This window comes from Gavia stellata, chromosome 10 (assembly GCF_030936135.1).
Source record: "Gavia stellata isolate bGavSte3 chromosome 10, bGavSte3.hap2, whole genome shotgun sequence".
Taxonomy (NCBI): Eukaryota; Metazoa; Chordata; class Aves; order Gaviiformes; family Gaviidae; genus Gavia; species Gavia stellata.
In genome coordinates, this window is record NC_082603.1 from 33,416,698 (window position 1) to 33,438,428 (window position 21,731).

The 21,731-nt window shown below is 40.5% G+C and overlaps 1 protein-coding gene across 1 annotated transcript in view; it reads right to left on the reverse strand.

Annotated features, from left to right (window-relative positions):
- Window positions 1-21,731, reverse strand: part of DOCK7 (dedicator of cytokinesis 7) — a 108,566-nt gene that overhangs the window by 65,305 nt on the left and 21,530 nt on the right. The window contains exons 3-14 of the mRNA XM_059822223.1: window positions 17,685-17,860; window positions 17,421-17,489; window positions 14,633-14,762; window positions 14,314-14,526; window positions 13,813-13,898; window positions 11,756-11,822; window positions 10,368-10,517; window positions 8,353-8,433; window positions 5,951-6,116; window positions 5,149-5,291; window positions 2,823-2,916; window positions 1,106-1,268 (exon numbers count right to left, since the gene is read on the reverse strand). Of these exons, the coding sequence (XP_059678206.1) occupies window positions 1,106-1,268; window positions 2,823-2,916; window positions 5,149-5,291; window positions 5,951-6,116; window positions 8,353-8,433; window positions 10,368-10,517; window positions 11,756-11,822; window positions 13,813-13,898; window positions 14,314-14,526; window positions 14,633-14,762; window positions 17,421-17,489; window positions 17,685-17,860 (1,538 nt within the window). The remainder of the gene's footprint in view (window positions 1-1,105; window positions 1,269-2,822; window positions 2,917-5,148; window positions 5,292-5,950; window positions 6,117-8,352; window positions 8,434-10,367; window positions 10,518-11,755; window positions 11,823-13,812; window positions 13,899-14,313; window positions 14,527-14,632; window positions 14,763-17,420; window positions 17,490-17,684; window positions 17,861-21,731) is intronic.

A 21,731-nucleotide genomic window follows, 5' to 3' on the forward strand; every position in this document is an offset into this window, starting at 1 on the left:
TGGCTGTGGAAGTGTTGACTGACAAAGACCCCAATTCTGAAGTTACATTGAGTCATATTGACTTGTATATCTTACCTAACCCTTGTACAGTATAGATTTTTTATCTCAGCATTTGCAACCATACAGAAAATGGTTTTAAACTGTAATTTTTCAGAGTGAAACAACTGTGAACAGTATGTGCTAATTACGGAAAAAATGCAAAAATACTTTTACTCCTCATAGATTTATTACAAAGAAGAGATCACACAGTGCTGCTTATTTGTACTGGTGTATTGTAATGTTTAATTACCTGTCCAACCTCAATAAATAAATAAATAAATATTTCGAAAAGGCATGAGAGATGGAACTTGACTAAACTCTTTCTTGTAAGCTTTGGTTTATAAAAACCTGGTTTGTATTTATCTAACTTTCATAACAAGAAGTAACGGATCTGATGAGTAAGCTAGTGAAGTTACTCAACGCAAAAAGACGATTCCACTCAGATGTGTCATGTCTGCAAAGACACTGCGGAAAAGCTTTAAATGAACAGTGGTACATAATGAAAAGAAATCTGCTCCCTGTCTGGGCTTAGCTATAGAAAGGTTACTGTTTTCCAAAATACTTTAGAAAAAAATCCTTATCTTCCAGATGTTCAGATTTTTTTCCCCAAGTCTTATAAACGAAGAAATTGCTTTTAAATCAAAATGGAAACATTAACGAAGGGATTATGCATTTTCTTCATTTTTATCCCCCACTTTAAAGAAAAAAAGTAAGTCACTGAAAGTGTCAGAAAGTAATAAAAACAGTAAGAGAATGATGACTTTTGCACACAGAGAAAGAAAAAACCTACACAAAACTGAAAAGAATTCAACTAAATTTCACTGTGAATTTTGGGAAATGGAGAAACCTCTCTCATGTTCTTGTTCACAGCCAAGTTTTATGCAAATACGTTTGTCCCTTCACAACTGTGTATTTTCTGCTGTGTCAGTCTGGACCCTTTTTGTGCCCCTGGCACAGCCGATCTACTGATACAGCAAGTTTTGCAACGAACCAAATGATAAGGCAGGAATTTCTAGGCTTGCCAGTCTCAGGCCCTGAAATGCGAAACGTATTTCAAAACTCTAACCTGTATGTGGTATTTGGAACGTAGACATCCCTGGCAGGAAACTCCAGGATTTCTCTTGTAGGTCTAACTCTGCTGTCTGGGTAAAGTTTGACTTGCAGCAACTCTGGAGTTAGACAGTAATGGGGATTCTCTGGAGCTGGAGAGATGTCTATCTTTAATTGAGCTGCAAGAAGAAAATTATTTTATTACAATAAATAGAAGTTAATTTAAATCAAAAAGCATATTCATCTTTTGTTTCTTCAGGTTTATATCCTGTGTGTTACTTTCATAAATAAACAAATGATAAATTACAGCCAACATGTAAAAACAAGTAACAGTGACTCAAACTGGTATCTAGGGCAACTGGGGTACCAGATAATAAGAGCCAACAGAAAAGATATATCTTAACAAGTCCTAAATGCTGTTCCTTTAGGCAAATTGGGGAAAGACCATAATAATGCTACTGTGAAGCCCAACTATTGTTAAAAAACAATATTCAAAGCCTCATCAGGAATCTTGCCTATCAAACCAGAAGGATACATCAGGAGTTGCTGAAAGCTCATCCGCACCAAGATTATTGAGTATTTTCCTTAGCAAGTCTGCTGACAGTACCGACAGCACACTTATTGTTTGCGGATGGCACTGAGGCTGGAATGATTGTAAAAATTTGGAAGACAGGAGGGTTGGAGAAATGGCATCAAATGACTAAGGTGAAACATAAGAAAGCGAAAGACCTGCATTAAGAAGGAGAAGCCAAACACGCAAACATAAAAAAACCCCAGTAACTGGCATGGCTCAATTCTGTAGAAGAGGGCTGGGTGACAGCAGTGACAATAAGCCAACGTCCAGAAGAAAGCTATAACCATTCTAAGACATATTAGTGCAGTGTCATGTGTAAGACACTGGAGACTAATCCGTCTGCTTCGCTTGGCATGAGGTCTTAGGAGGAGCAGCATACCCAGTTCAGAGCACCGTGCTCGAAGAAAAGCGTGGGCAGGTTAAAGAAACTCTAGCAGAGAGTAACAGGCAATTTTAAAATCACAGCCTTTGAGGAAGGGTTGAAAAAAAACTAAGATTGGTTAGGCTACAAAACGGAGGCGAGTAAGAGTGAACTAATAACAGTATTCAAGTACTTGAAAGGTTGTGATAACTGCCCTGAGGGCATGACAGACCATAATCAGATTAATTTGCAGCAAGATAATTTTGCAAAGTTTTCTTAATACCTAACCTCACTACAAGGACAGCTGAGTGCTGGAAGACATGATCTAAGGAAGCGGTAGGATTGCTGTCACTGGAGATTTTTACGAACAGGTTAAGTAAATATTGTCAGGAATAGCACAGGTCAGGGACCAGTGATGTTTCACCGCTGGCATGCCAGCGTTTTTATTTCCCTTTCTCAAACAGAGGTGGAGTCTGTTCCTATTAACCAAGTGGGAGCCAGGAGAGTGGTATTTTACTCAGGAAAACAGAGGTTCCTCAGCCCCTGCTGGGTTTAGGCCTTTGAGGTTTGCACCTCTTCTCACAGATGCTATTCTCAGTGTGACAGCAGCTGCATGAGCACACGTGACAGTGAAAAACCTGCCAAAATGCCCTCTGTAGTGCTCATGGTCTACCAGGGATTACTGTCGATGACTTCTTAGGGTGCTTTCATCTGCTCACTTACAATAACTGGGTGGCAATTGGGAAGGACTAACTAAATACCTTAACACATGTGAGCCAAAAAGCTCTCGTTCAATACCTGTGATAGGTCTCAATCTCCGTAACACTGATGATGGCCGTCTCATGTCAGCAAGGAACTTGTACAAATCTTCATCGCTCAGGCGATCACCCTCCTGTTGGATGTTGGGAAGAAAATGGTTATCTACACAAACCTTCAGGATTGCGAGAGAGACTGAATAAACCATCTAATAGTATAGTCTCTTTCCTCTGGTATCAAAATGTACCTTCCCAGAACAAGGTGTTAAAATTAACACACTAGATTACAGTTCATTTCCCCATCCTTTTTCCTTCCTTTTTTCCTTATTAATCATCATGACAGCAGCAGGAACTTCTCATTGAAAACCTCTTCTCTCCCCATCAATATTATCTTTTTCAAAACTGAGAATGGCTGTTAAAAGATTTCCCAAAAATATCCAATTTTTAGCAAGTATAATAGTTTGAAAAAGTAGCCGTCATTCAGGTAGTGATCTTCATTCCCTTCTCCTCTGCCTTTTCTTTGGCGTGAGTCTAAAAGAGTCTTACTTTTCAAAAGAAGTGTTAAGAAAGGGTGGGAAGTGGAAGGAGTCTGTTGTCAGTCTTCCTTGTGCCACATTCTAGTAGCTCAGAATTTCATTAATTTTGGAAACATTATATAAAATGTGACTCTACCACCCTCTAACTATCCAAAAGCAGCATATCTGATGATAAAGGTAATAAATCACAATATGAAAAAAGAAGCAAATAGAAGGAGAAAAACACTAGGTAGTATTCAATTAACTGTACTCAACAGGAGAAAAGGAAGGGAAGATAAAAGATAGAAGATACAGAAGAATTAGAAACTTAAAATCTTAAATCAATGTTCGGCAATTTTTAAAGGATAAATTAATAAAACAAACTGTTTCTAAGTTGTCAGTGAAAACAACCTCGACAAAGTAAATAAACATATGCTTTTGTAATTCATTACTAACTTAGTGAACTGGTGTATGATACAGAGGGTCGCAGAACATGGTCAGTGGAATGACTGCATTAGCAGTGCTGTAATGCATTTTTTTTCCTTACTTTCTACATCTTGAGTGCATACGTTACAGAACTGGATTTTATTAACACTTCAAGTAAAAGGAACTTCTTGAGCTGCTCTGTGTCACTGAGACCTCAGAGATACCGTTTCCAGAGTTCAGTTACAGTCATACTGAGTTTCACGAAAGCACGGAGCACCAGAGGTAGGAGTCACCCTCCACTTACATGGTTTGCACCATGATAACTTCATGCCCTTGATGACATTTCTCCTTATCTACCCTACTGTATTTAAAAGCAGACTTTGGATGGCTACCCACAGTGAAAGTGGCACGCAACCAAAGCAATCAGGAAAAAAAAAGAGCTTAACCACTTTCAATATATAGTATCTAAATCTTTGTATTCCCAATAATCGAGAAATCAGTCCAAAAAATATCTGGTTGCTCACTGTTAAATCCCTTTTTATACACAAAGGTGACATTCAAATTACAATTTTCCTGAACCAGATGTGGCATTAAGCAAATCTTAGCAAAAATTAATGAACTGAAACCATTTTCTAAGCTTAACTAAAAATTTTATTCCGTTTAATCATGTTTTCTTCTGCTTCTCAGGAAAATCCCAAGCTCTGGCTAAGAAGAGCTGCCACTCAGTAAAGCAGCATCAGAAATGAAATGCTTTGTTTTCTCAGACATCCCTGGATGTGTCCAGGGAACTGATGCCAACTGCAAATCACATTGCTGAACCTCATTCTGAGCCTGTTGATGTTTCAACGGGATTCTCTATCACCCAATGAAACCAAAGGAGTCAACTGACCGTCATCATAAAGGCTATGCAACTACTAGACTAGGACAAATATCTGGAATACTTTTTGGCACATACTAACCCAAACAAGTTATCCTCAGTTTTTGTGAACTTGCTTCTATGAGCATTTTTCTAAATATGTTGACCAGTGATTTTTCCAACGCATGTTAGAAAAATCTGGAGTAAAATAAACTGATGTTCTCCTGGGGAGGCCCAGTTCTATTAGTTAGAGTAGTTAAGTCACTATGCCATAATGACACTTTATCATTCAAGTCAAAACCAGCTAATAATCCCAAATTCCGTAAGGTAATTATTCACAGTAAACTTATTGAAAGAATCCACCAATCGACTGTGGACCCACTGCTGGCAGAATTAAGCACATGATATAAAAAACCCACTGCATGCTGTTCAAAGATATCCTATGATCAGGGAACAGGCATTACATGCATTGAAAGCATCACAAATTAATCACTCGGGTCTAAACTGTCTTCACATGATCAAATCCCTCTGTCCAAGGAACAACTCCTTAATTAGATAGCTTCATACAATACCTGTTTAAAGAAGTTTGTTACTGTCAGAGTTGCTGGTCTAAAACTGGTCAAATTGCAAGCCTCATCCCCACTTGTGGTTCTCTCTAACGAGCGCCTCCCGACAATACTGGAATTCCGCCTCTCTGACCATGATCCTTTACGTTCTTCAAAAAATAAAAAGGGGAAGGAATTAAAAAAAGAAGAAAAACAATTGTCCAAGAGCCTACTTTTGCTCCAACCAGGATTTTCTACACAAGAAGATAGCTGCTGCTTTTGGAAATTATGCAATAAGTGTGATAGAAGAGGTGGTTATGCTAAGACAATCACACTCCTGAGGCATCAGGAGGCTATGAAGCACAGCTGACTACTTCTGCTCCTCTCACAGCAACCTCACCCCAGTGCCTTACTGCTATTATAAAAGTCTTCATCGTGCGGAGATTTATGTATTTCTCTTGCTCTGAGAGATGATGAAGTTGGCAGTTTTGGGGATGCTGAAGAGCAGTTTCAGATGAGCTGTGTGGTTCACAAAGATTAATCCACTCCTTTGGAAAATGTTCATCAGCCTGTAACGCTCTCTCAGTCTTAGAAGCCTGGTTTTAAATAATATAACAGATGGTTTGCTTGTAAAATCCTTGAAAGATAAATCCATTTGTTATCATGGACTTTTCTGATTTATTTCAACCATGACCCAAGACTACCAGAAGACCTAGGGCAGGGGGAGGAAAGCAATAAAAGGAGCAACGGCAGATACAGGGCATGAATCAAGACTTCAGTAAACTCTGGATTTGTCCACATTCCCTCATGCAGATGCCAGATACCGTACCTCCTGTGCCAACTTCTACTTCTGTGGAATCTCTTTCCAAACTTCCAGCGCTGCTCACAATGTTCATTAAATGAATGGCTGTCCAGGCAAAAGGCATTCGATACTTGCCTAGTCTTTGGCAAAACTGTTCTGCCTGGCATTTCAGTTTTTCCAACTTTTCCTTATTCTGTGAAGAAAATATTCAGCCCAAGAGATTAAAAGGAGAGGAATAGGAACAAAGGTTCATTTAGCAAATGAACAGTAGATAACAACGGTATCTTTTCTAACTTGCAATGATTTTGTGCTTCAATAGCACCTTCTAGAGGAGGATCAATAAGCGCTGGGCAATCAGACTTCTGCTTCACCAACCTGCCGTCAGGCCAACAGCACCAGACACAGGACAGCCTGATAGAGCAGCTGCCTTCATCCTCTTAAGCCTCCTGAATAGCCTGTCAAATCCCAGTGAGCTCATCTGCCCGCTGCCCTTTCCAGAAAAGCTGAATTTTACTCTATGAAGTCTGAAATGGCCTTTCTTAATGTGATTCTATGCAGCTGGTGCTCAGATCATCTGGAGTTGCATAGGAAACGGCAACCATTCCTCAAATAAGCAGTATCATACTCATTTTATTGAGGAAAAAAAGGAGTACGAGAGGACTTTTCCATAATTCTGCATATTAAAGAGCAATTTTTTGCTTTAGAAAGGTTGTTACCTACAGGCCTTTAAGAAGTCCCCAGACAGGGGGCTGTTGCTGACATTCTTCCAGTTCAGGACATGCTTATGCACCTTGCTGGGAAGAAGACCTTGAAAAATCACCTTTCCACTTACACTTCCAAGCATCCTGCAAATCCAAGTCCAAAATTTCACCTAGGCACATGTCAACTTATTGATCACAGGAAATGTAGTCTTTTACTTTTGTTATCTATATACCGGAGGTGAAAGCCACCCGTTTTTCATATTGCGGTGCAGTGATATAAAGACAGAAATAGACAAAAAAAGGTGAATTCCTTCAGCTAAAAATATATTGGAACTCTAGGAAGGCAAAACTTTGTTCGTGTGATCAGCACTAACAAACGAACATCCCAGCTCCTTTGAAAAAAGCATAATGGAAAGCCTCTTAATCACAGGAAGAGCTGGCATCTCTCAGTTTTTTGCTTCATTCAGCCCTCACTATTACCTTTTAACGTTCACTTGGCTCAACCCAATTGTACATTAAATTAGGAATCATTTCTGAGGCTCAAAAGCACTGTTTCACATTCTACGTACACAAGGTTTCCTTTTCAAGCTCTCTTGTACATCTTACAGACTGGAGCTGTAAAATAACATACTTAGCTTGAGTAACAATAAAATCAGTGATTTGCTATTCTACAGCCCTGTCGTGTTGGAAGAAAAACAAATAGCAGCCTGTGTGGGAAAAGACAGAGGAAACGTCATAGTCCAGGTGCCACTGAATTCTGCAGGTGCTACCAGCATTCCTGTTTGTTCCTCAACCTACCAAACCTGCAATTCCCACCCAGACTCGGATACACTTCAACGAGCAACCAGCTGCCAACTGCAGGGAGTAAGATGGCATTCTTCTCTGCGGGGAAACCTCTGCTTTTAGTCTGGAGCAAAGGGCTTCTACAGCAAGGAGAGAGGCTACACTTAAACACGGGTGGGAAAGGCAAAGAATCAGTCAAACTGGGGCAGGTCCATGCCATCCACTGCACTTCAGAGGACGATGCCCAAAGTGCTGAAGGCAGGAATTAAAGGGACATTGTTAATGGAAAAAAACAAACACTAAAGTATAAAATTTTATATCTACCCTTACTACATGTAAAAAGGACACCTTTATCCTGCTGTTGAGTGTGGCTCTTCTTTACAGTATTAGGAAAAAGAAAAATCAGCAGAAAACAGCAGAAAAAACGAACCAGAAATGCACTGCAATTCAAAACCAGGCCTGATGGAGAATCTCCTGTTAACCTATTTCATCCACTTTATAACCCTTCTAAAGGAAGGCAGAGGTACTGTGAAGGGGTTGAGCTGCAGAAGCAATGGAAAAGTTGAAATTTTACTGCAAATTCACATCAAAGGCTGCCTTCACTTGACCCAGCTATAAGCACACGGCCGATCCTTTGGGACAGGGAGTCACAGATGACTGAGCCTGATGGTGGTAACCACACGTCTCCCCTGTCAGCTACAAAAACTGATGACCTTTAACTACTCTACCCTAATAAGGCATCAAGATTCAAGGTCTTGACTCTTCTTTGGCCTTTAGAATTTGACTAGATTCTTAATTAAAAATGGATCCTTTTAACAACAGGAATGGTATCAATGGCTGTGAAGTCCAAGGCAAAAGAAAACAGTGTATGTTTAATTTGTTAATAACAAAATGCCTTAAAGCACCTGTAGCCAAATTTCATCAAAACATCAAAAAAATTCTTACCTTTGCTGCATCAGATTCTTTAAAAATCATATAAGGCTCTGCACACTCCCCAATATCTCCCTGCTGTAATACTTTTTCCAGCTGAGAAGGGAATATGAACCGTTATAAGGACATGTATCCAGCAAAGACTGTTCTTTCAAAAGAGTTAAAGCTTGATTTCCCTTTGTGAGTGACGGAACAAGCACTGCACTCAAGTTGTTAGAGCCATTATGTTCCCAGATCTCCAGCTATAACTGAATCACACATGTAAAATACAGGTTCAAAGGGAACATACACCACTTCATTTTGGTTTGATCTGTTCTAGAGCCACTTTCAGCTCATTTTTAAGGTCTTAAAGACAGCTTACACTGTCTTCAGCATCACCATTTTCAGAATTCTGTCCTTCTTTCTGTTCTCCATATTAAGGACCTATTGCAGCAGCACAAAAAGGTGACTCAGATGCACTCAGCTAAAACAAGCGTTATTTTAAAACAGTGTGTTTTCAAATCAAATAATGAAATAATCAAATAATTAAAATTAGCCAAAAAGAGTAGATGTTTGCTTCTGAAGTCTCCAAGTAAGTCAATGCTTCTTGAACACAAAACTGCTTAACACTCAGTTTCTAATGGAAAAATCTTCCCTATCACGTGAATGAAGACTGTTTCTTTCAGAAGCATCCTGGCTCTCCCTCCCACGCCCACTAACCGTGCACATGCCATTACTAGATTAGAATATCTTTAAACTTCTCCCATGCTTATAAAGTGCCATTCATACTTGTCTATTAGTAGAACTCCAAGAGGCTACCGCAATATAAAGAACAAAACTACTTTCCATCAAATCTTGCACTCCTTGGTGAGTTTACGCTAGCAATACCAGCTGTCTGAAAAGTGGTTTCGTAGTGAGTAAGACCCATGTGAAAATTCACCCCATAAGGCACGCTATGCATTTGTTGTATTTACCCCTGACTACATCCTTGTCATCATCAGATCAAAAAATCACCTAAGCCACCAGCTCCTCTAGGATCACTGGTTTTACAAGCACTAATGTGCAGTCGCAAGCTCTTTTGGAAAGATCCCCATCTCATAAATACGGGGTTCTCTCTTCCTCATATCTTGTAAAAATCAGAAAAGTGAGTATGTGTGCACAGGCAGAACATGATTTTTAGAAGGAATTCAGAGAATCATACCAAAAACCGGAGATCAGAATATGCTCCAACACTACCGAAAACCTTATTCTTACCTGGGACTGTTCTGTCATGCCACAAAGCCTTAATTCATTTTCAAAAGCTTATTCCTCATGTAAGCAGCAGTTCGTGAAGAACTTGCAGAGACCTCAGTCAAGAGGGTTCTCAAAACACAGCCCTTAGCTAGCAGGCAATGTAACCACTGCCTGTGAACTGAAAGCAAGTATTGAACTCCCCTTTTTACAATAGGATGACTTTTATGCAGAGACCAGCCAAAAAAACCTGATTCAAATACCAATCTGAACAAGTAACATTTGTGTGCTCATTGAATCAAATGAAAAAAGAGAAAGTAACTTTCATCTTTGTATACATTATTCCAGGAGTGACCAATGTGGCATTTTATTTCAGCTCTTAGCAATTTCAATTCTTAAAGACATTTGAAAAATCTGGCTTAAGGGTACATATCATTTTTGGAATGAGATTCAGATCAATATATATTTTTAAATCACTCATGTTTCTATCATCTTAAGGAGTCAGCACAGTGTTTCATGTGAAAACTAAGGTCAAGCCCCAGAAAGCTGCTCTACATCAAGCAAACGTTTGTGCTCTTTTCAGTTTTTCAATAATACAACAATGCATATCTCCAGTGAATTGTTTCTGTTACAAAGGAACTTAACGTACTAAGTGAGAATATCTGAAATGAAACACAGTGCTGGTGTTTACACTTTTGAGAATAGAATTCTGCTCTCTGCATGTAAATAAGAACTCAAATAGTCAGCCAGACTTGTTTGTATTTTATTTTAAATAGAAAACAAGAGACAATAATAATTTAAATTTCTCTGGCATTTCTTACCTTTATTACCAGAAAGACATCTTGAGAGGGATAAGTGATAGAAAAGATGGCAGATCTGGCCAGCGTGGATATAGCAGCAGGGGGCACATGTGGACGAAGCATTCCCTTCATTTGTTCAGAGTTCAAATCAAAGTAGAAATTTTCTGAAATCTAAGGAAGAAGTTGGGTAGCTTCAAGCATTAGTTATACTTTTTATTTTTGGTAAACTCTTCATAAACACAACAGAAAATTTCAAAACACAAGTGAAAAAACTACCAGGAGTGCCTCCTTTGAAACCATGTATAAAAGGAAAAACAAAACGGCCATTTCATTAAGAAATCAAGGCAGGACAGTGGGAAAGGAGAAAGGAAATAGAGCAAACAATACGCACTACCTATAAAATTTCCTCCAGCTCCAGTAAGGTGGGTAGTTCCATCACAGGACTAGGAATTACAATTGCTATCTGAACTGAAAATATCAAAGTATCAAAATAGAAAATGATCTTTAAGATCATTCACAGAGAAAAACAACACATCTTGAAAGACAGACAGTGAGCTTTCTACGCTGAAACACCAAATCCTTGACTGTATCAAGGCTTCAAAGCCCAAACGAATGTAAGCTGGTTATCAACACCAGAGGTCACTAAAGAACTTACTACATTAGAGAAAAAAAATGGAGTAATGAGATGATAAAATTGGCTTATGAAGTGTGATTTAAATATTAAACAAAGTTCACATAATATTCCACATACTCTCATCTACATAACTTAAAACTCAATGCATTACATTCAAGTCTTAAAGAGATAAATGTCAAAATGCATATTTTTTACATTTTTCTCTCTACTACTGCTAATGTCTTGAATTAGGAAAACTAAGAGACTCTTCAAATATTAAATACAGAACATAAATAGGGGAATAAATGTATTTTGCATTTCCTATAACTTAAATCTTGAAAAGACTCCTCAGTTTTGTTTTGATTTTAGCAATTTTAGCATGCATGACCTTCTTGTGCATTATTAAAATGTTACTTGGACACGTATCATGCTGAATCATGAAAAAGAGATTAAGAAAGTCATAAAAACTTAATCTAAATAAAAGGTTTCAGTTGCTTAAGTTCTCTCCGGGGAAGAGACTTTTGAAAGCCAAGATTGGACAATATATATATTCTGATTTCAGGCACTCACATATTAGATAATATTTTTAGAAAAGTGGTTATACTTCAACTGTTTTACTAAGCAGAAGAAGAACACACAAGATGGTTCGTGAAATGCCTTCATTATTCTTTCAACCACTAGTATGTCACTGTCTTCATAAAGGTTTGTTTCCAGAATTAATTCCTTTTTCTTTTTTTAAATACAGGTTTGTAATGATTCGGTGGAAATGTCATCACTCAAGTAATTAAAAACATACCTTTTTCTTTTCTTTAACATCATACAAAGCCAAACTTGCAAATATGGGCTCAATTTCTATTTCAAATCTTGAAAGAAAGAAACACATAAAATCAGTTGACTTGCATTTTCTAAGAAAGTCTAACCTACCCCCTCCCCAAATCCTTCCTGGGTAAGGTGACGGCTGACCACTGTTAAGCCGAGACGTCAGGAACAGCTGAGCCAACCTAAGGGCTTGCTCCTGCTGAAAAGGGAGGTCTCACTCCCCAGCTTTCCTCCCACTCCACTCCTGTCCTGCTTCCTCCGCTCCCTTCTACCAGGACACGCACTGGTGCTCCCTGGACCCTCTAAAAGCCATTTCAACTCATTGACCCAACAGAAAGGTTGGGATGAGGGTCACAAGACATAAAGCATTCTTCTATAAATGCTTTTATCTTCTTCAAGTGTCGTTTGAAAGCTAAGCAAAGGAACCTAATAGCCTCCTTAAAGGGAGAGGAATTATTAATTGGGATAGCTGGACCACTTAGTTCCTCTGATTACCTTGAGAAGCTGTCCTACGTGCTAATTTACTATGCTGACCTGTTGATACGGCTAAATGGCCACCGGCTCCCAAACAGAGCTAAACTTACTGTTAAATCACCTGGGAAGTTAAAGAAATTAAAAAACATTCAAAACCTGTCCCCACACCAAAGAGAGCAGGGGCTGAAATGCCATTCCCCTGACTGCACAGCCTCCCCGTGCAATAAATGCCCAGTCCTCAGTGGGATACCCCCAAGCACCCAATCCTCGTACAGAGCTCTCAGCTTTTCCGCCTGGAGCTCTTTCTGCCAACAGGGAGAACAACATACAGGACTGCATCATCAAACAGGTATTTTCTCTAGTTTTGCAACAACAGTGAGATTAACCTGAAAATGACCCTGCTTAGGTCACCTTAGCCTTCTCCCTGGGGAAGAGACCACGTACGTCTTTTTGTGCCACTAAGATAGCACGATCTTGCATGCTCACTATTATAACTGTAAGTGCAGTTTCAGAGATTACTTTGGTACACAAACAAGCATGTACTTGGGCAGATTTGCTATAAATTTACAGTCAGCAAGAGATACCTAAATAGCAGAAATCGTTAATTTCCAGCATCTAACTTATTTATGCTAAAGACACCATCCTTTGGAGAGGAAGCTCCACTGCTACAGCATATTATGTTGTTCCAGTTCATAAAAGGCTGCAAAATCAGTTCATCTCTATTGCTATATTAGGTCCTAGAGTACTCTACGAGCAGGAGATATGTCCCACACATATATCTCAGTTATGAGCCGCTATGTAGTCTAACTGGAGCTCTCTAATAAGAAGGGTTGACCTAACTGAGGACACAGAAGATGAATACAGCAGTGTGGAAAATCAGTTTTGTACTTTATTTCTCCAAGGGAATAACAGTAAAATTTTACCTTGTGTTATTAGAGAAGAGTTATAGGCAATGAACCAGCTGCAGGTAACCCTATATTCAGGAGCTCCACTTCATTAAACTTGTTTAACAGGTTTCTATTCCTCCAGTTAATGCTTGCTAAGTATATAAAGTCTTTACTCTTAAAGGGACACAGTCAAGGTTGTTGAGCCTAAACTTCAGGAAATCTTTGGTTGTCTTATGTTTTAAGGCTTAAGCATTTTTAATCTTTTTTTTTTTTCCCCCTCACTTAAACATCCTCGTTACAGAGCTGAACACCAATAACTGGCCAACTTCAGAGCCCTGAACGAGCGCAGTGATGCATGCGTGCTATTAACACGGAACAGGTATAGCTACAGACTGGCTGAAAAGCAACACAGAGAAAAGCCAAGGAAGGTGAGTACTTTCTATAGCACAAGACTAAAGAAAGTCTTGAAGATAAAACTGTCTGATGCACAGTACTGTGTAACTTATCCTTTATAGAAATAACCTTTAAGCCTATGACCAACAAACCAACCAACGTTACATCCCTTCAAGGGTAACAAACAAGGCAGAGGAGTTATTCCAGATGCACGTGGCTACAACAGCAGATTTAAATTCTCAACTTCTGTAAAGCAGCTGTCTGTTGGAGTGATACTTACTTAAGGGACAAACACTTCACCAGGAGTCTTTGGCCAAAGTGTTCTTTGGGTACTTCAGGGACACTAAGTCGTTCTATAGGCTCCTCCTGAAATTCGTCACAGAACAGTGATTTAGAGACACGACACTTGTACAAACCACTAATACCATTATGAAGCAAACATATGTATCTCTTTTTTTTTTCTAAGACACTACCACCAATTTAATCCGAGTCTTACCAGCATGTAGCATTCAGCAGCAGCTATAAATATGCTAAATTAAATCCCTTTAATGTTTCTACATTATAGGGGATTGCATAACCATAAAGGAAAACCAATCTTCAGAAAGTAATACCTATGGCAAGACAATACGCTAAAGAACATACAGCCTGCAAAACAGCTAAGGTTCTCAAGATCAGCTACGTTTAATATCCATAACTCCTTTAAATCCGTGACAGACTGACAATTTTCACAGTCCCTGACTCCTTCACTTTTTTAGTCTCACCCACACGTATATACAAATACCTCATCTGGTGCTGGATGTAGTGCAAAAAGCTCCTTATGCCTACTGGACTTCCTCTGATCTTCATTGTGGTGGTCAATCTCTTCATTCGGGGTTCGGTCCAGTAGGTTTGGGAGAAGGGCATCTGGAAGGGAGTTCTTCAGATCAAAAATACTGCATGCCCAGCTGCCCCGGGGAGTATCGTCAATCGACATTGAACGTCGTTTAAGGTCATCCTGAGATTCAACAAATTAAAAGCAACTTATAACAGGAAAGGGACCGCACTTTTAAAATGCGAGTATAAATTAGGTTTTATGTAGCAAGGTTTTAAAGGTGCATTACTTGTTCATCCTGGTAACTGTTGCCATCTGGAGCTTCGTCAGACTCAAAGATCTGTTTGGGGAGCCCCTTTTGCCTCTCCTTCTGTTTGTCTAAGGTGTTGGGATTAAATCCAGTGCCCAGCTTGTGATATCTGAAAACAAAGTATTTGAAATGCATTCTTAGCATCCTTTTTGACCTCAAACCCAGAAGGAGAATTACAGAACAAACCCAGTATTATCAGTGTGGATCCTCTCAAAGCATAAACTGCTCTCTGCAAACAGTATTTCCAGTCACCCTCCACTGTAGCTGGGTAATAATGCAACAACCAGTATTCCAGTACTACAATGTGACTCTGTTCAACTATAAAGCAACCCTGGGTGATGTCAAAAGAAGCATTATCAACGGCCAATTAAGGTCATCATAAAACGCACAACTGTGATGCCAAGCTTAAAACAGGCCAAGAACACGGGGACGGAAGGCCAGTGGTTCTGCTAGAGCAAGAACTGACTTGGAGCAGACACTATTAATACCTTTAAAACCAAAACATCAACTTCAGGCAGGACTGCATGAAGCGCAGAAGTCCTGAGCACCTCTGAAAAACATACGACTTCCCGACCCCAACTAAAATGAGCATCTTCCCATAGCATCTTCAGAAGCAGCATCGGGTCCTTCAGTGCTTTCCAGGGTGTAAGAGCGCTTGCTAGTAAACAGTCTGTCTACTGTTGCTGACAAGATCAGGTCTCTTCAACTAACAAATTTTTGGATACCAAATGGCACTATGTCTATATTTACACACACATATGGCCAGAGCCACAGTCTCCTTACAATACACGCTCTAAGTCAGTTCCCAAAGTGGTGCTGGGGTCACATCTAGAATTAATTGTTCTTATCCTCCCCTGTTACTAAAGTTACCACAGAAGGATGTACAGACATGTGAAAAACATGGATGTGCCAGCAGTGAATAATGAAAGGGAGGAGAAAAAGGAGGAAAGCATTTTCCTCGCTAGGTTATAATTCCTGAGAGCTGAACTATTTGTATAATCCTCACCTGGATGTCTGCATTTCAATCACAGCCCCCCCAACAAATGTAAATTCATTCTAAATCAGGCCTGACTTCAGAGATGTCTGTGATCATTGCCACCATCAGTCTAGCATACAGAAGTCATGCCATTAAGGTTAAAATAAGAATATGCTATTGTTTTTTTCAGGCCAGTGAAGAAAACTTATATAGTTTTTCCAATACCATTAAAGTAATCACTGAATGGATGGATTTGCCTGCCCCCAAAAACATTTTGGTTACAAAGAACTGTAGACAGAGATTGAAATAAAAATTACTTCCCTGGGGGTGGGGGAGAGAGAAAGATGGCAGATCAGAAGTCATGTTCGTCTAAAGCTAGAAGAACTGGATTTTGTGCCCCCAGAGCTAGCTAAAGCACTTGTAACCATCCAATAGAATAGGAGAACCGTGTTACCATCCTTACTGGAAAAACAATTCAATCCTTCCCAGCTAGGCTTTTGGGCTCTTCCCCTGCTCCAGCAGTAACCTTTCTCTTTCTACCCAGTCCACCACCATGATTTTATGCAAGAAAAAACCGCTATGAATGTTTATGGTAGTGCCTCTCCTCTTCTGAACGGGCAAGAAAAACCTTTGACTGTAGTTCAACAATCACTCAGCACACCTTCAACCCACTCAGGCAACTTTGATGTCTTTAGCTTCATGCCTTCCCCAATGCAGAATGCAGCCTGCAGCTGATCTGCACAGGACAGAAAGCTCTACCGTCTCCAACTAAACCTCCTCAGTGCAGGAATCACAGCCAGGTGTTCCAGATACCAGTGAAAGTCGCTGAGAAACCAAGAGGTGTGCTGGCTTGGTGGGTCACACTGCGCCTTCCAGACTCTGCCCACAAAGGCTGGGAGTTAATAAAGCATCTCTCTCTCTTTCTGGTTTCTTTCTGGGTATTTTTTTTTGTTATGAGATTACAAACCACATTTTTATTAGGTCATCTTAGCACTGCAAAGCATATCTTCAGCATCCCCTGAAGTGGTTCTCAGGACAACATTAAACCAGTGAATTGTAGCAACTGCCACAAGGGCAGAGCTGTAGATGTAGTCAAGTCATTTGCAGGAGATGCACATCACATGGATCACTTACTCCTTGACAGTAGCTCTTGAAGTCATCAGACTTTCAATCATCTGAGAGAGTGTATCTCCCAAGTAAAGCTACTCAGAAACCTTCCTGCTAATTTGCATAAATTAATCAATGCATGCACATTCTTTAAACTGTTAACTCATTAGGTAAATGTTGTCATAGTCCAAATATTAACAATTATTTGTTTAAATTATGTACTTTCTCAAAGTTTCTTTAGGAACAAATGAATGCTGCAGAGGGCACCTGATCTATTAGGTGGTTGTGCCTGCACATAAATTTTACATCGTTAAAAAATTAATGCAACTTCTCTCTAAAGAGAGCTAAAAACATATGGAACAAAGAAACAAATGCTGAAAGTAATTTTACTTATTCACATTCCCTAATTTCTCTACCATTCTAAAGGAGCAACCGTTGACTAAAATGTCCTAGATTTTCAAAAATGCCCCAAGGAGATTTGACGTCTGAGATCTAATTTTCAGAACACAAAGCATCATTTCAACTAAACACAAAGCATCAGTTCAGCAGAGCTGGGCAACTGAAATCCAGGGCACATGGAATCAGTAGCCAGGACAATAATTTTTGAGGCTCCACATACCAGCTAGCCATTCTGCAAAAATTTAAATATGAAATCAAGCTGACAAATACCACAGGGGAACTCACTTTCTGTTCACAATTGCCCAGTCTTCCGTGTAACTTCTTACACAGTCCCTCACGTGAGGGTCCATCTCACTGTCAAAAGAATAAAAACAAACACCTTCAAAAACACAGACATGATCATGACTTCTTAAACACACATACTTTCACTTAGGTTTGTATTTACTCTTTCAGGCAGTTACAGACAAAAATTCCAGGCTTCAACCTTGCAGATACTCAAATCCAGAAGAATCAATTCCCCCGAGCGAGGTGTCACCCGTCACCTCCTACCTCTCTTCAGGCACAGCCGACACAAGCGTTCGACATTCTCGGGGGGTGTACACAACCTCGATGTCATCGGGAGGAAACTCAAGCAAGTCCCTCAGGGGTCCAGACTCCACCGCAATCGGGTGTGTGGTAAGGTAGTCCTCCAGCTCAACCGGGTCCACTGCTTCTGTAAGCGGTACCTGGGAAAAAACAAGCAACGGAAGGGTCTTAAAACAAGATGAAAAAAAAAAAATCACATGCACATATTTTTAAACCAGCTCTTCTGCCTCGTTGAGGAAACCTGATCTAACATCAGACGACAATTAACCCTAGTGCTGTTAATCTTCATGAACACACATCATATAGCTATTTTTCCCCTCACTCCAAGAAGGACATTGAGGTGCTGGAGCGTGTCCAGAGAAGGGCGACGGAGCTGGTGAGGGGTCTGGAGCACAAGTCTGATGAGGAGCGGCTGAGGGAGCTGGGGTTGTTCAGTCTGGAGAAGAGGAGGCTGAGGGGAGACCTCATCGCTCTCTACAACTCCCTGAAAGGGGGTTGTGGGGAGGGGGGTGTTGGTCTCTTCTCCCAGGTGACTAGTGACAGGACAAGAGGAGATGGCCTCAAGTTGCGCCAGGGGAGGTTCAGGCTGGATATTAGGAAAAATGTCTTCCTGAGAGAGTGGTGAAGCACTGGAAGAGGCTGCCCAGGGAGGTGGTGGAGTCACCATCGCTGGAGGTGTTCAAGGAAGGTGTGGACGTGGCACTGCGGGACATGGTTTAGTGGGCATGGTGGGGTTGGGTTGGTGGTTGGACCTGATGATCTTACAGGTCTTTTCCAACCTTAGTGATTCTGTGATTCTGTGGTTTAGTGGTGGACTTGGCAGTGTTAGGTTAACGGTTGGACTTGATGATCTTAAAGGTCTTTTCCAACTTAAATGATTCTATGTCTTATCTTTTACCTGATATTTCTCTGGATATTTCTATGATGCATACCATCATCATCTCAAAAAAAAAAAATTTCATCTATTTTCAAGAAATTCATTAGTTTGCATCAAAAGAAAATATTACACTTTATTTCCCATGTGTATGACTTTGAATTTCTTTTTACCACGCTGATGCTCTGATCACAAAGGGAACCTTCACCCTGATGCAAGATGCAAGAACCCTTTCACCCTCAGGCACGGCCCCCAGACAGGAATCCAGAGCATGGGCTGATTTACCAGGAACTCACAAAGCCACAGAACTCTAAAGACTAACATTATTTCAAACTAAAATACTTCTCTGGGGAACAATGTTCATCCACCACAGGTACAAGTTTAATCACCTCTTCTCCCTGATATTAAGGCCTTCAGTGCCACGATGACTGCCCATGCCACGACACTGCTCTAAATAAAATGGATGCTTAAAAAACATCTTTACTGGGCACAAAGCTTGCACCCAAAGCACAAGGAATAACTGAACAAACACACGTGCAGGAAAACAGTAGATTTCACTGGCAGTACTGATCTTACCATACTGAATAAGAATGAGGGTTTTTTTAGGTACATGAAAAAAAAATTTGCATAAACTGGATACAGACTCACATTGCATAACTGTGTTTTTACATATGTATATTATATAAATACATATATATATGCTGATATGAGATCATTATCCTATGAGGCTGTACATAAACACACGACATTAAGAAAATGAAACACTAAAAACAAGTTTTGAACAACCTGTCTCTACAGCAACTGACAGATTTCCTAGAATTCCCTGGCACATCCCAGTGAGGCCAAGTGCTTTAATATGAGTCACTAAAACACATCAGAATTCAGCAATTTTTCTCTACTACTTCCTTTCCTGTCATCCAGATGATTTCTGTGGGACAAGGAACTAACTTGTAACTTGTCTTCTGTTGGAGATGACTTTAAAAAGAACACTTAGTACTTAAGTTTTAAATGTGCTTCTCAAAAAAATTGCTATACCAATCTCAAATTCCAGTTTTTAAACTTCTATTGCCAAAAAGTTCTGCAATGAATCAACTTTTTATTCAAGGAAAAAGACTTGGCTAACACAGAGGGTACTGAAAGAATCTCTCCTACTGCAGCCAACTTCAATGAATACTGCAATTTTCTTAAAATGCAGAAGGCAAATCGTTCAGCAGAAAAATGGCGTGACTCCAATAAAGTCAGGTGAGTTGGACCAGACGACTTTATGCCAGATAAGAATCTGGCCCACAAAAAAATATGATGTCTAGAAACTCAGTATTTAAGTTCTGCAATTTAGGTAAAGGAAGGTACCATCATCATCATCTATTTATCTCTAGCCCACAGCCCTCTTTCCCCTTCTAATCTTCAACTTTGGAAATGAACTGGAAGTATGTGATTTGGCGAACTTTTGAAAATACAAACCAGATACTTTTAACAAACTCACAACGAGCAGAACTTGTCATCGCTCTTTCCCACAGTTACCATGTCGTCGCCTCACACTATCTGTTTCTTACGTACAGATAGACCAGCTCCACTTAGCACCAGATAACTGACAAAACATACAGCAGTGAAGTGTGGCAGTTTATTATTGAGGAATTGCTGCAAGTACGTGGTTTTTCGGAAGAGCTGCTGCATGATACTACTGCTACTTTGCGTGCATATAATCCTTTCCACCGATAAAACCAAAGAAGAGTAAGAACCCAGAAACAGAGACTCCTTGTAAATGAAGATAAAAATAACCAAATCACTGGGCAAAAGCCACAGAGGCACTGGGTAGCAGCGGTGCTGGGAAAAGGCCCTCCCTCAGGTCTTTTCGGTGCCAGGCCAGAGCCCCATCCACGCAGCGATGCAGCCCTGTGCTGGACACTGAAAGCACCCTCGCTGGACGAAGGCCGGGGGTTAAAGTAGCCTCGAAGGGTGACTCAAACTGACCCTATTTCTAAGCCCTAACATTTTCAGACTTACTCTTACTCCTCCTGCTGACCTCCCTTCCACGCTGGCATCTCCAAAGCTGAGGCACCTTCCAGTGCATTTGCTCAGCAAAACGGAGTTGCCCATGCAAGCGTTGTGTTTCAGTCCACCTGAACTCATTTACCTGTGCATCTCCCCGGGCTAACAAAGAGGAACCTTCTCCTCATCCCTCCGATCTTTCCAATCCCTTCATCCTGATAAACATTAGAAAATTACAACAGACCAGGAAACAAACTCTGTATTAACGCAGAGTTGAGATGTGCAGGACCGAGCAGATGCAAGGCAGAGACCGCCACTGCCCCAAAAACGCACCGTGTTTCCCCATTCCGGGCGTTCTACATCTCAAATATCACGTGTCCAACACGAGCATTGTAATGTCCTGGACAACAGATGAACGACCTCGCTAAGCTAGTAAAACCCTAACCCCGAGAGGCGGGCAGTGCTTACAGGGCTACCCAACACCAAGTCCCGGCTCTGCGCTCCGGGGGTTTCCAAGCCCTTCGTACATCTCAGGATTAGCCCCAAGGTTGCACTTCACAATTTTCCAGTTTGTCTCTTCAGATAACTATTGTACCATGAAGATGTAAACAAACATAAAAGTCAAACCCAGAAGCCTGTATTAGACTCACCATCTGTGCAGCCAGAAATACTGTCTAGCACCTGAGTAAACAGGCCAAACATAAATTCATGGTTATGGAGAGGAACTACTTCGTGTCAGACTATTGGCAGATAAAAGGCAAGCACATTATTTTAAGCTTTAGATATTTGTGGGGGAAGAAGAGATGAAAGAGGAGGAGGAAATAAGGATGAACAAACGCACCAAAAGGAAAATGAACCCGGAAGGCGTCCCAGTGTCTGAACTGAACCACGACAGCTCCTCTCATGGCTCTCACCGCTCGTGCCTTCACCCTTCCTCCGTCCTGCATCCCTCTGAAGTTGTGGATGAGACCAAGAACAGACACAGTATACAAGGGGCTATTCCCGTGTTACCTGCAACCTGGCCAAAGTCGCCTGAAATCATCATATGAACCCATCAGATTGAATGTGCGCACGGAAGGGGTTGGACGAGTTCGGGTAAAGACCAGGTTATCCAACCTCACCATCCCAGCCTCACCGCTGACTGAGGA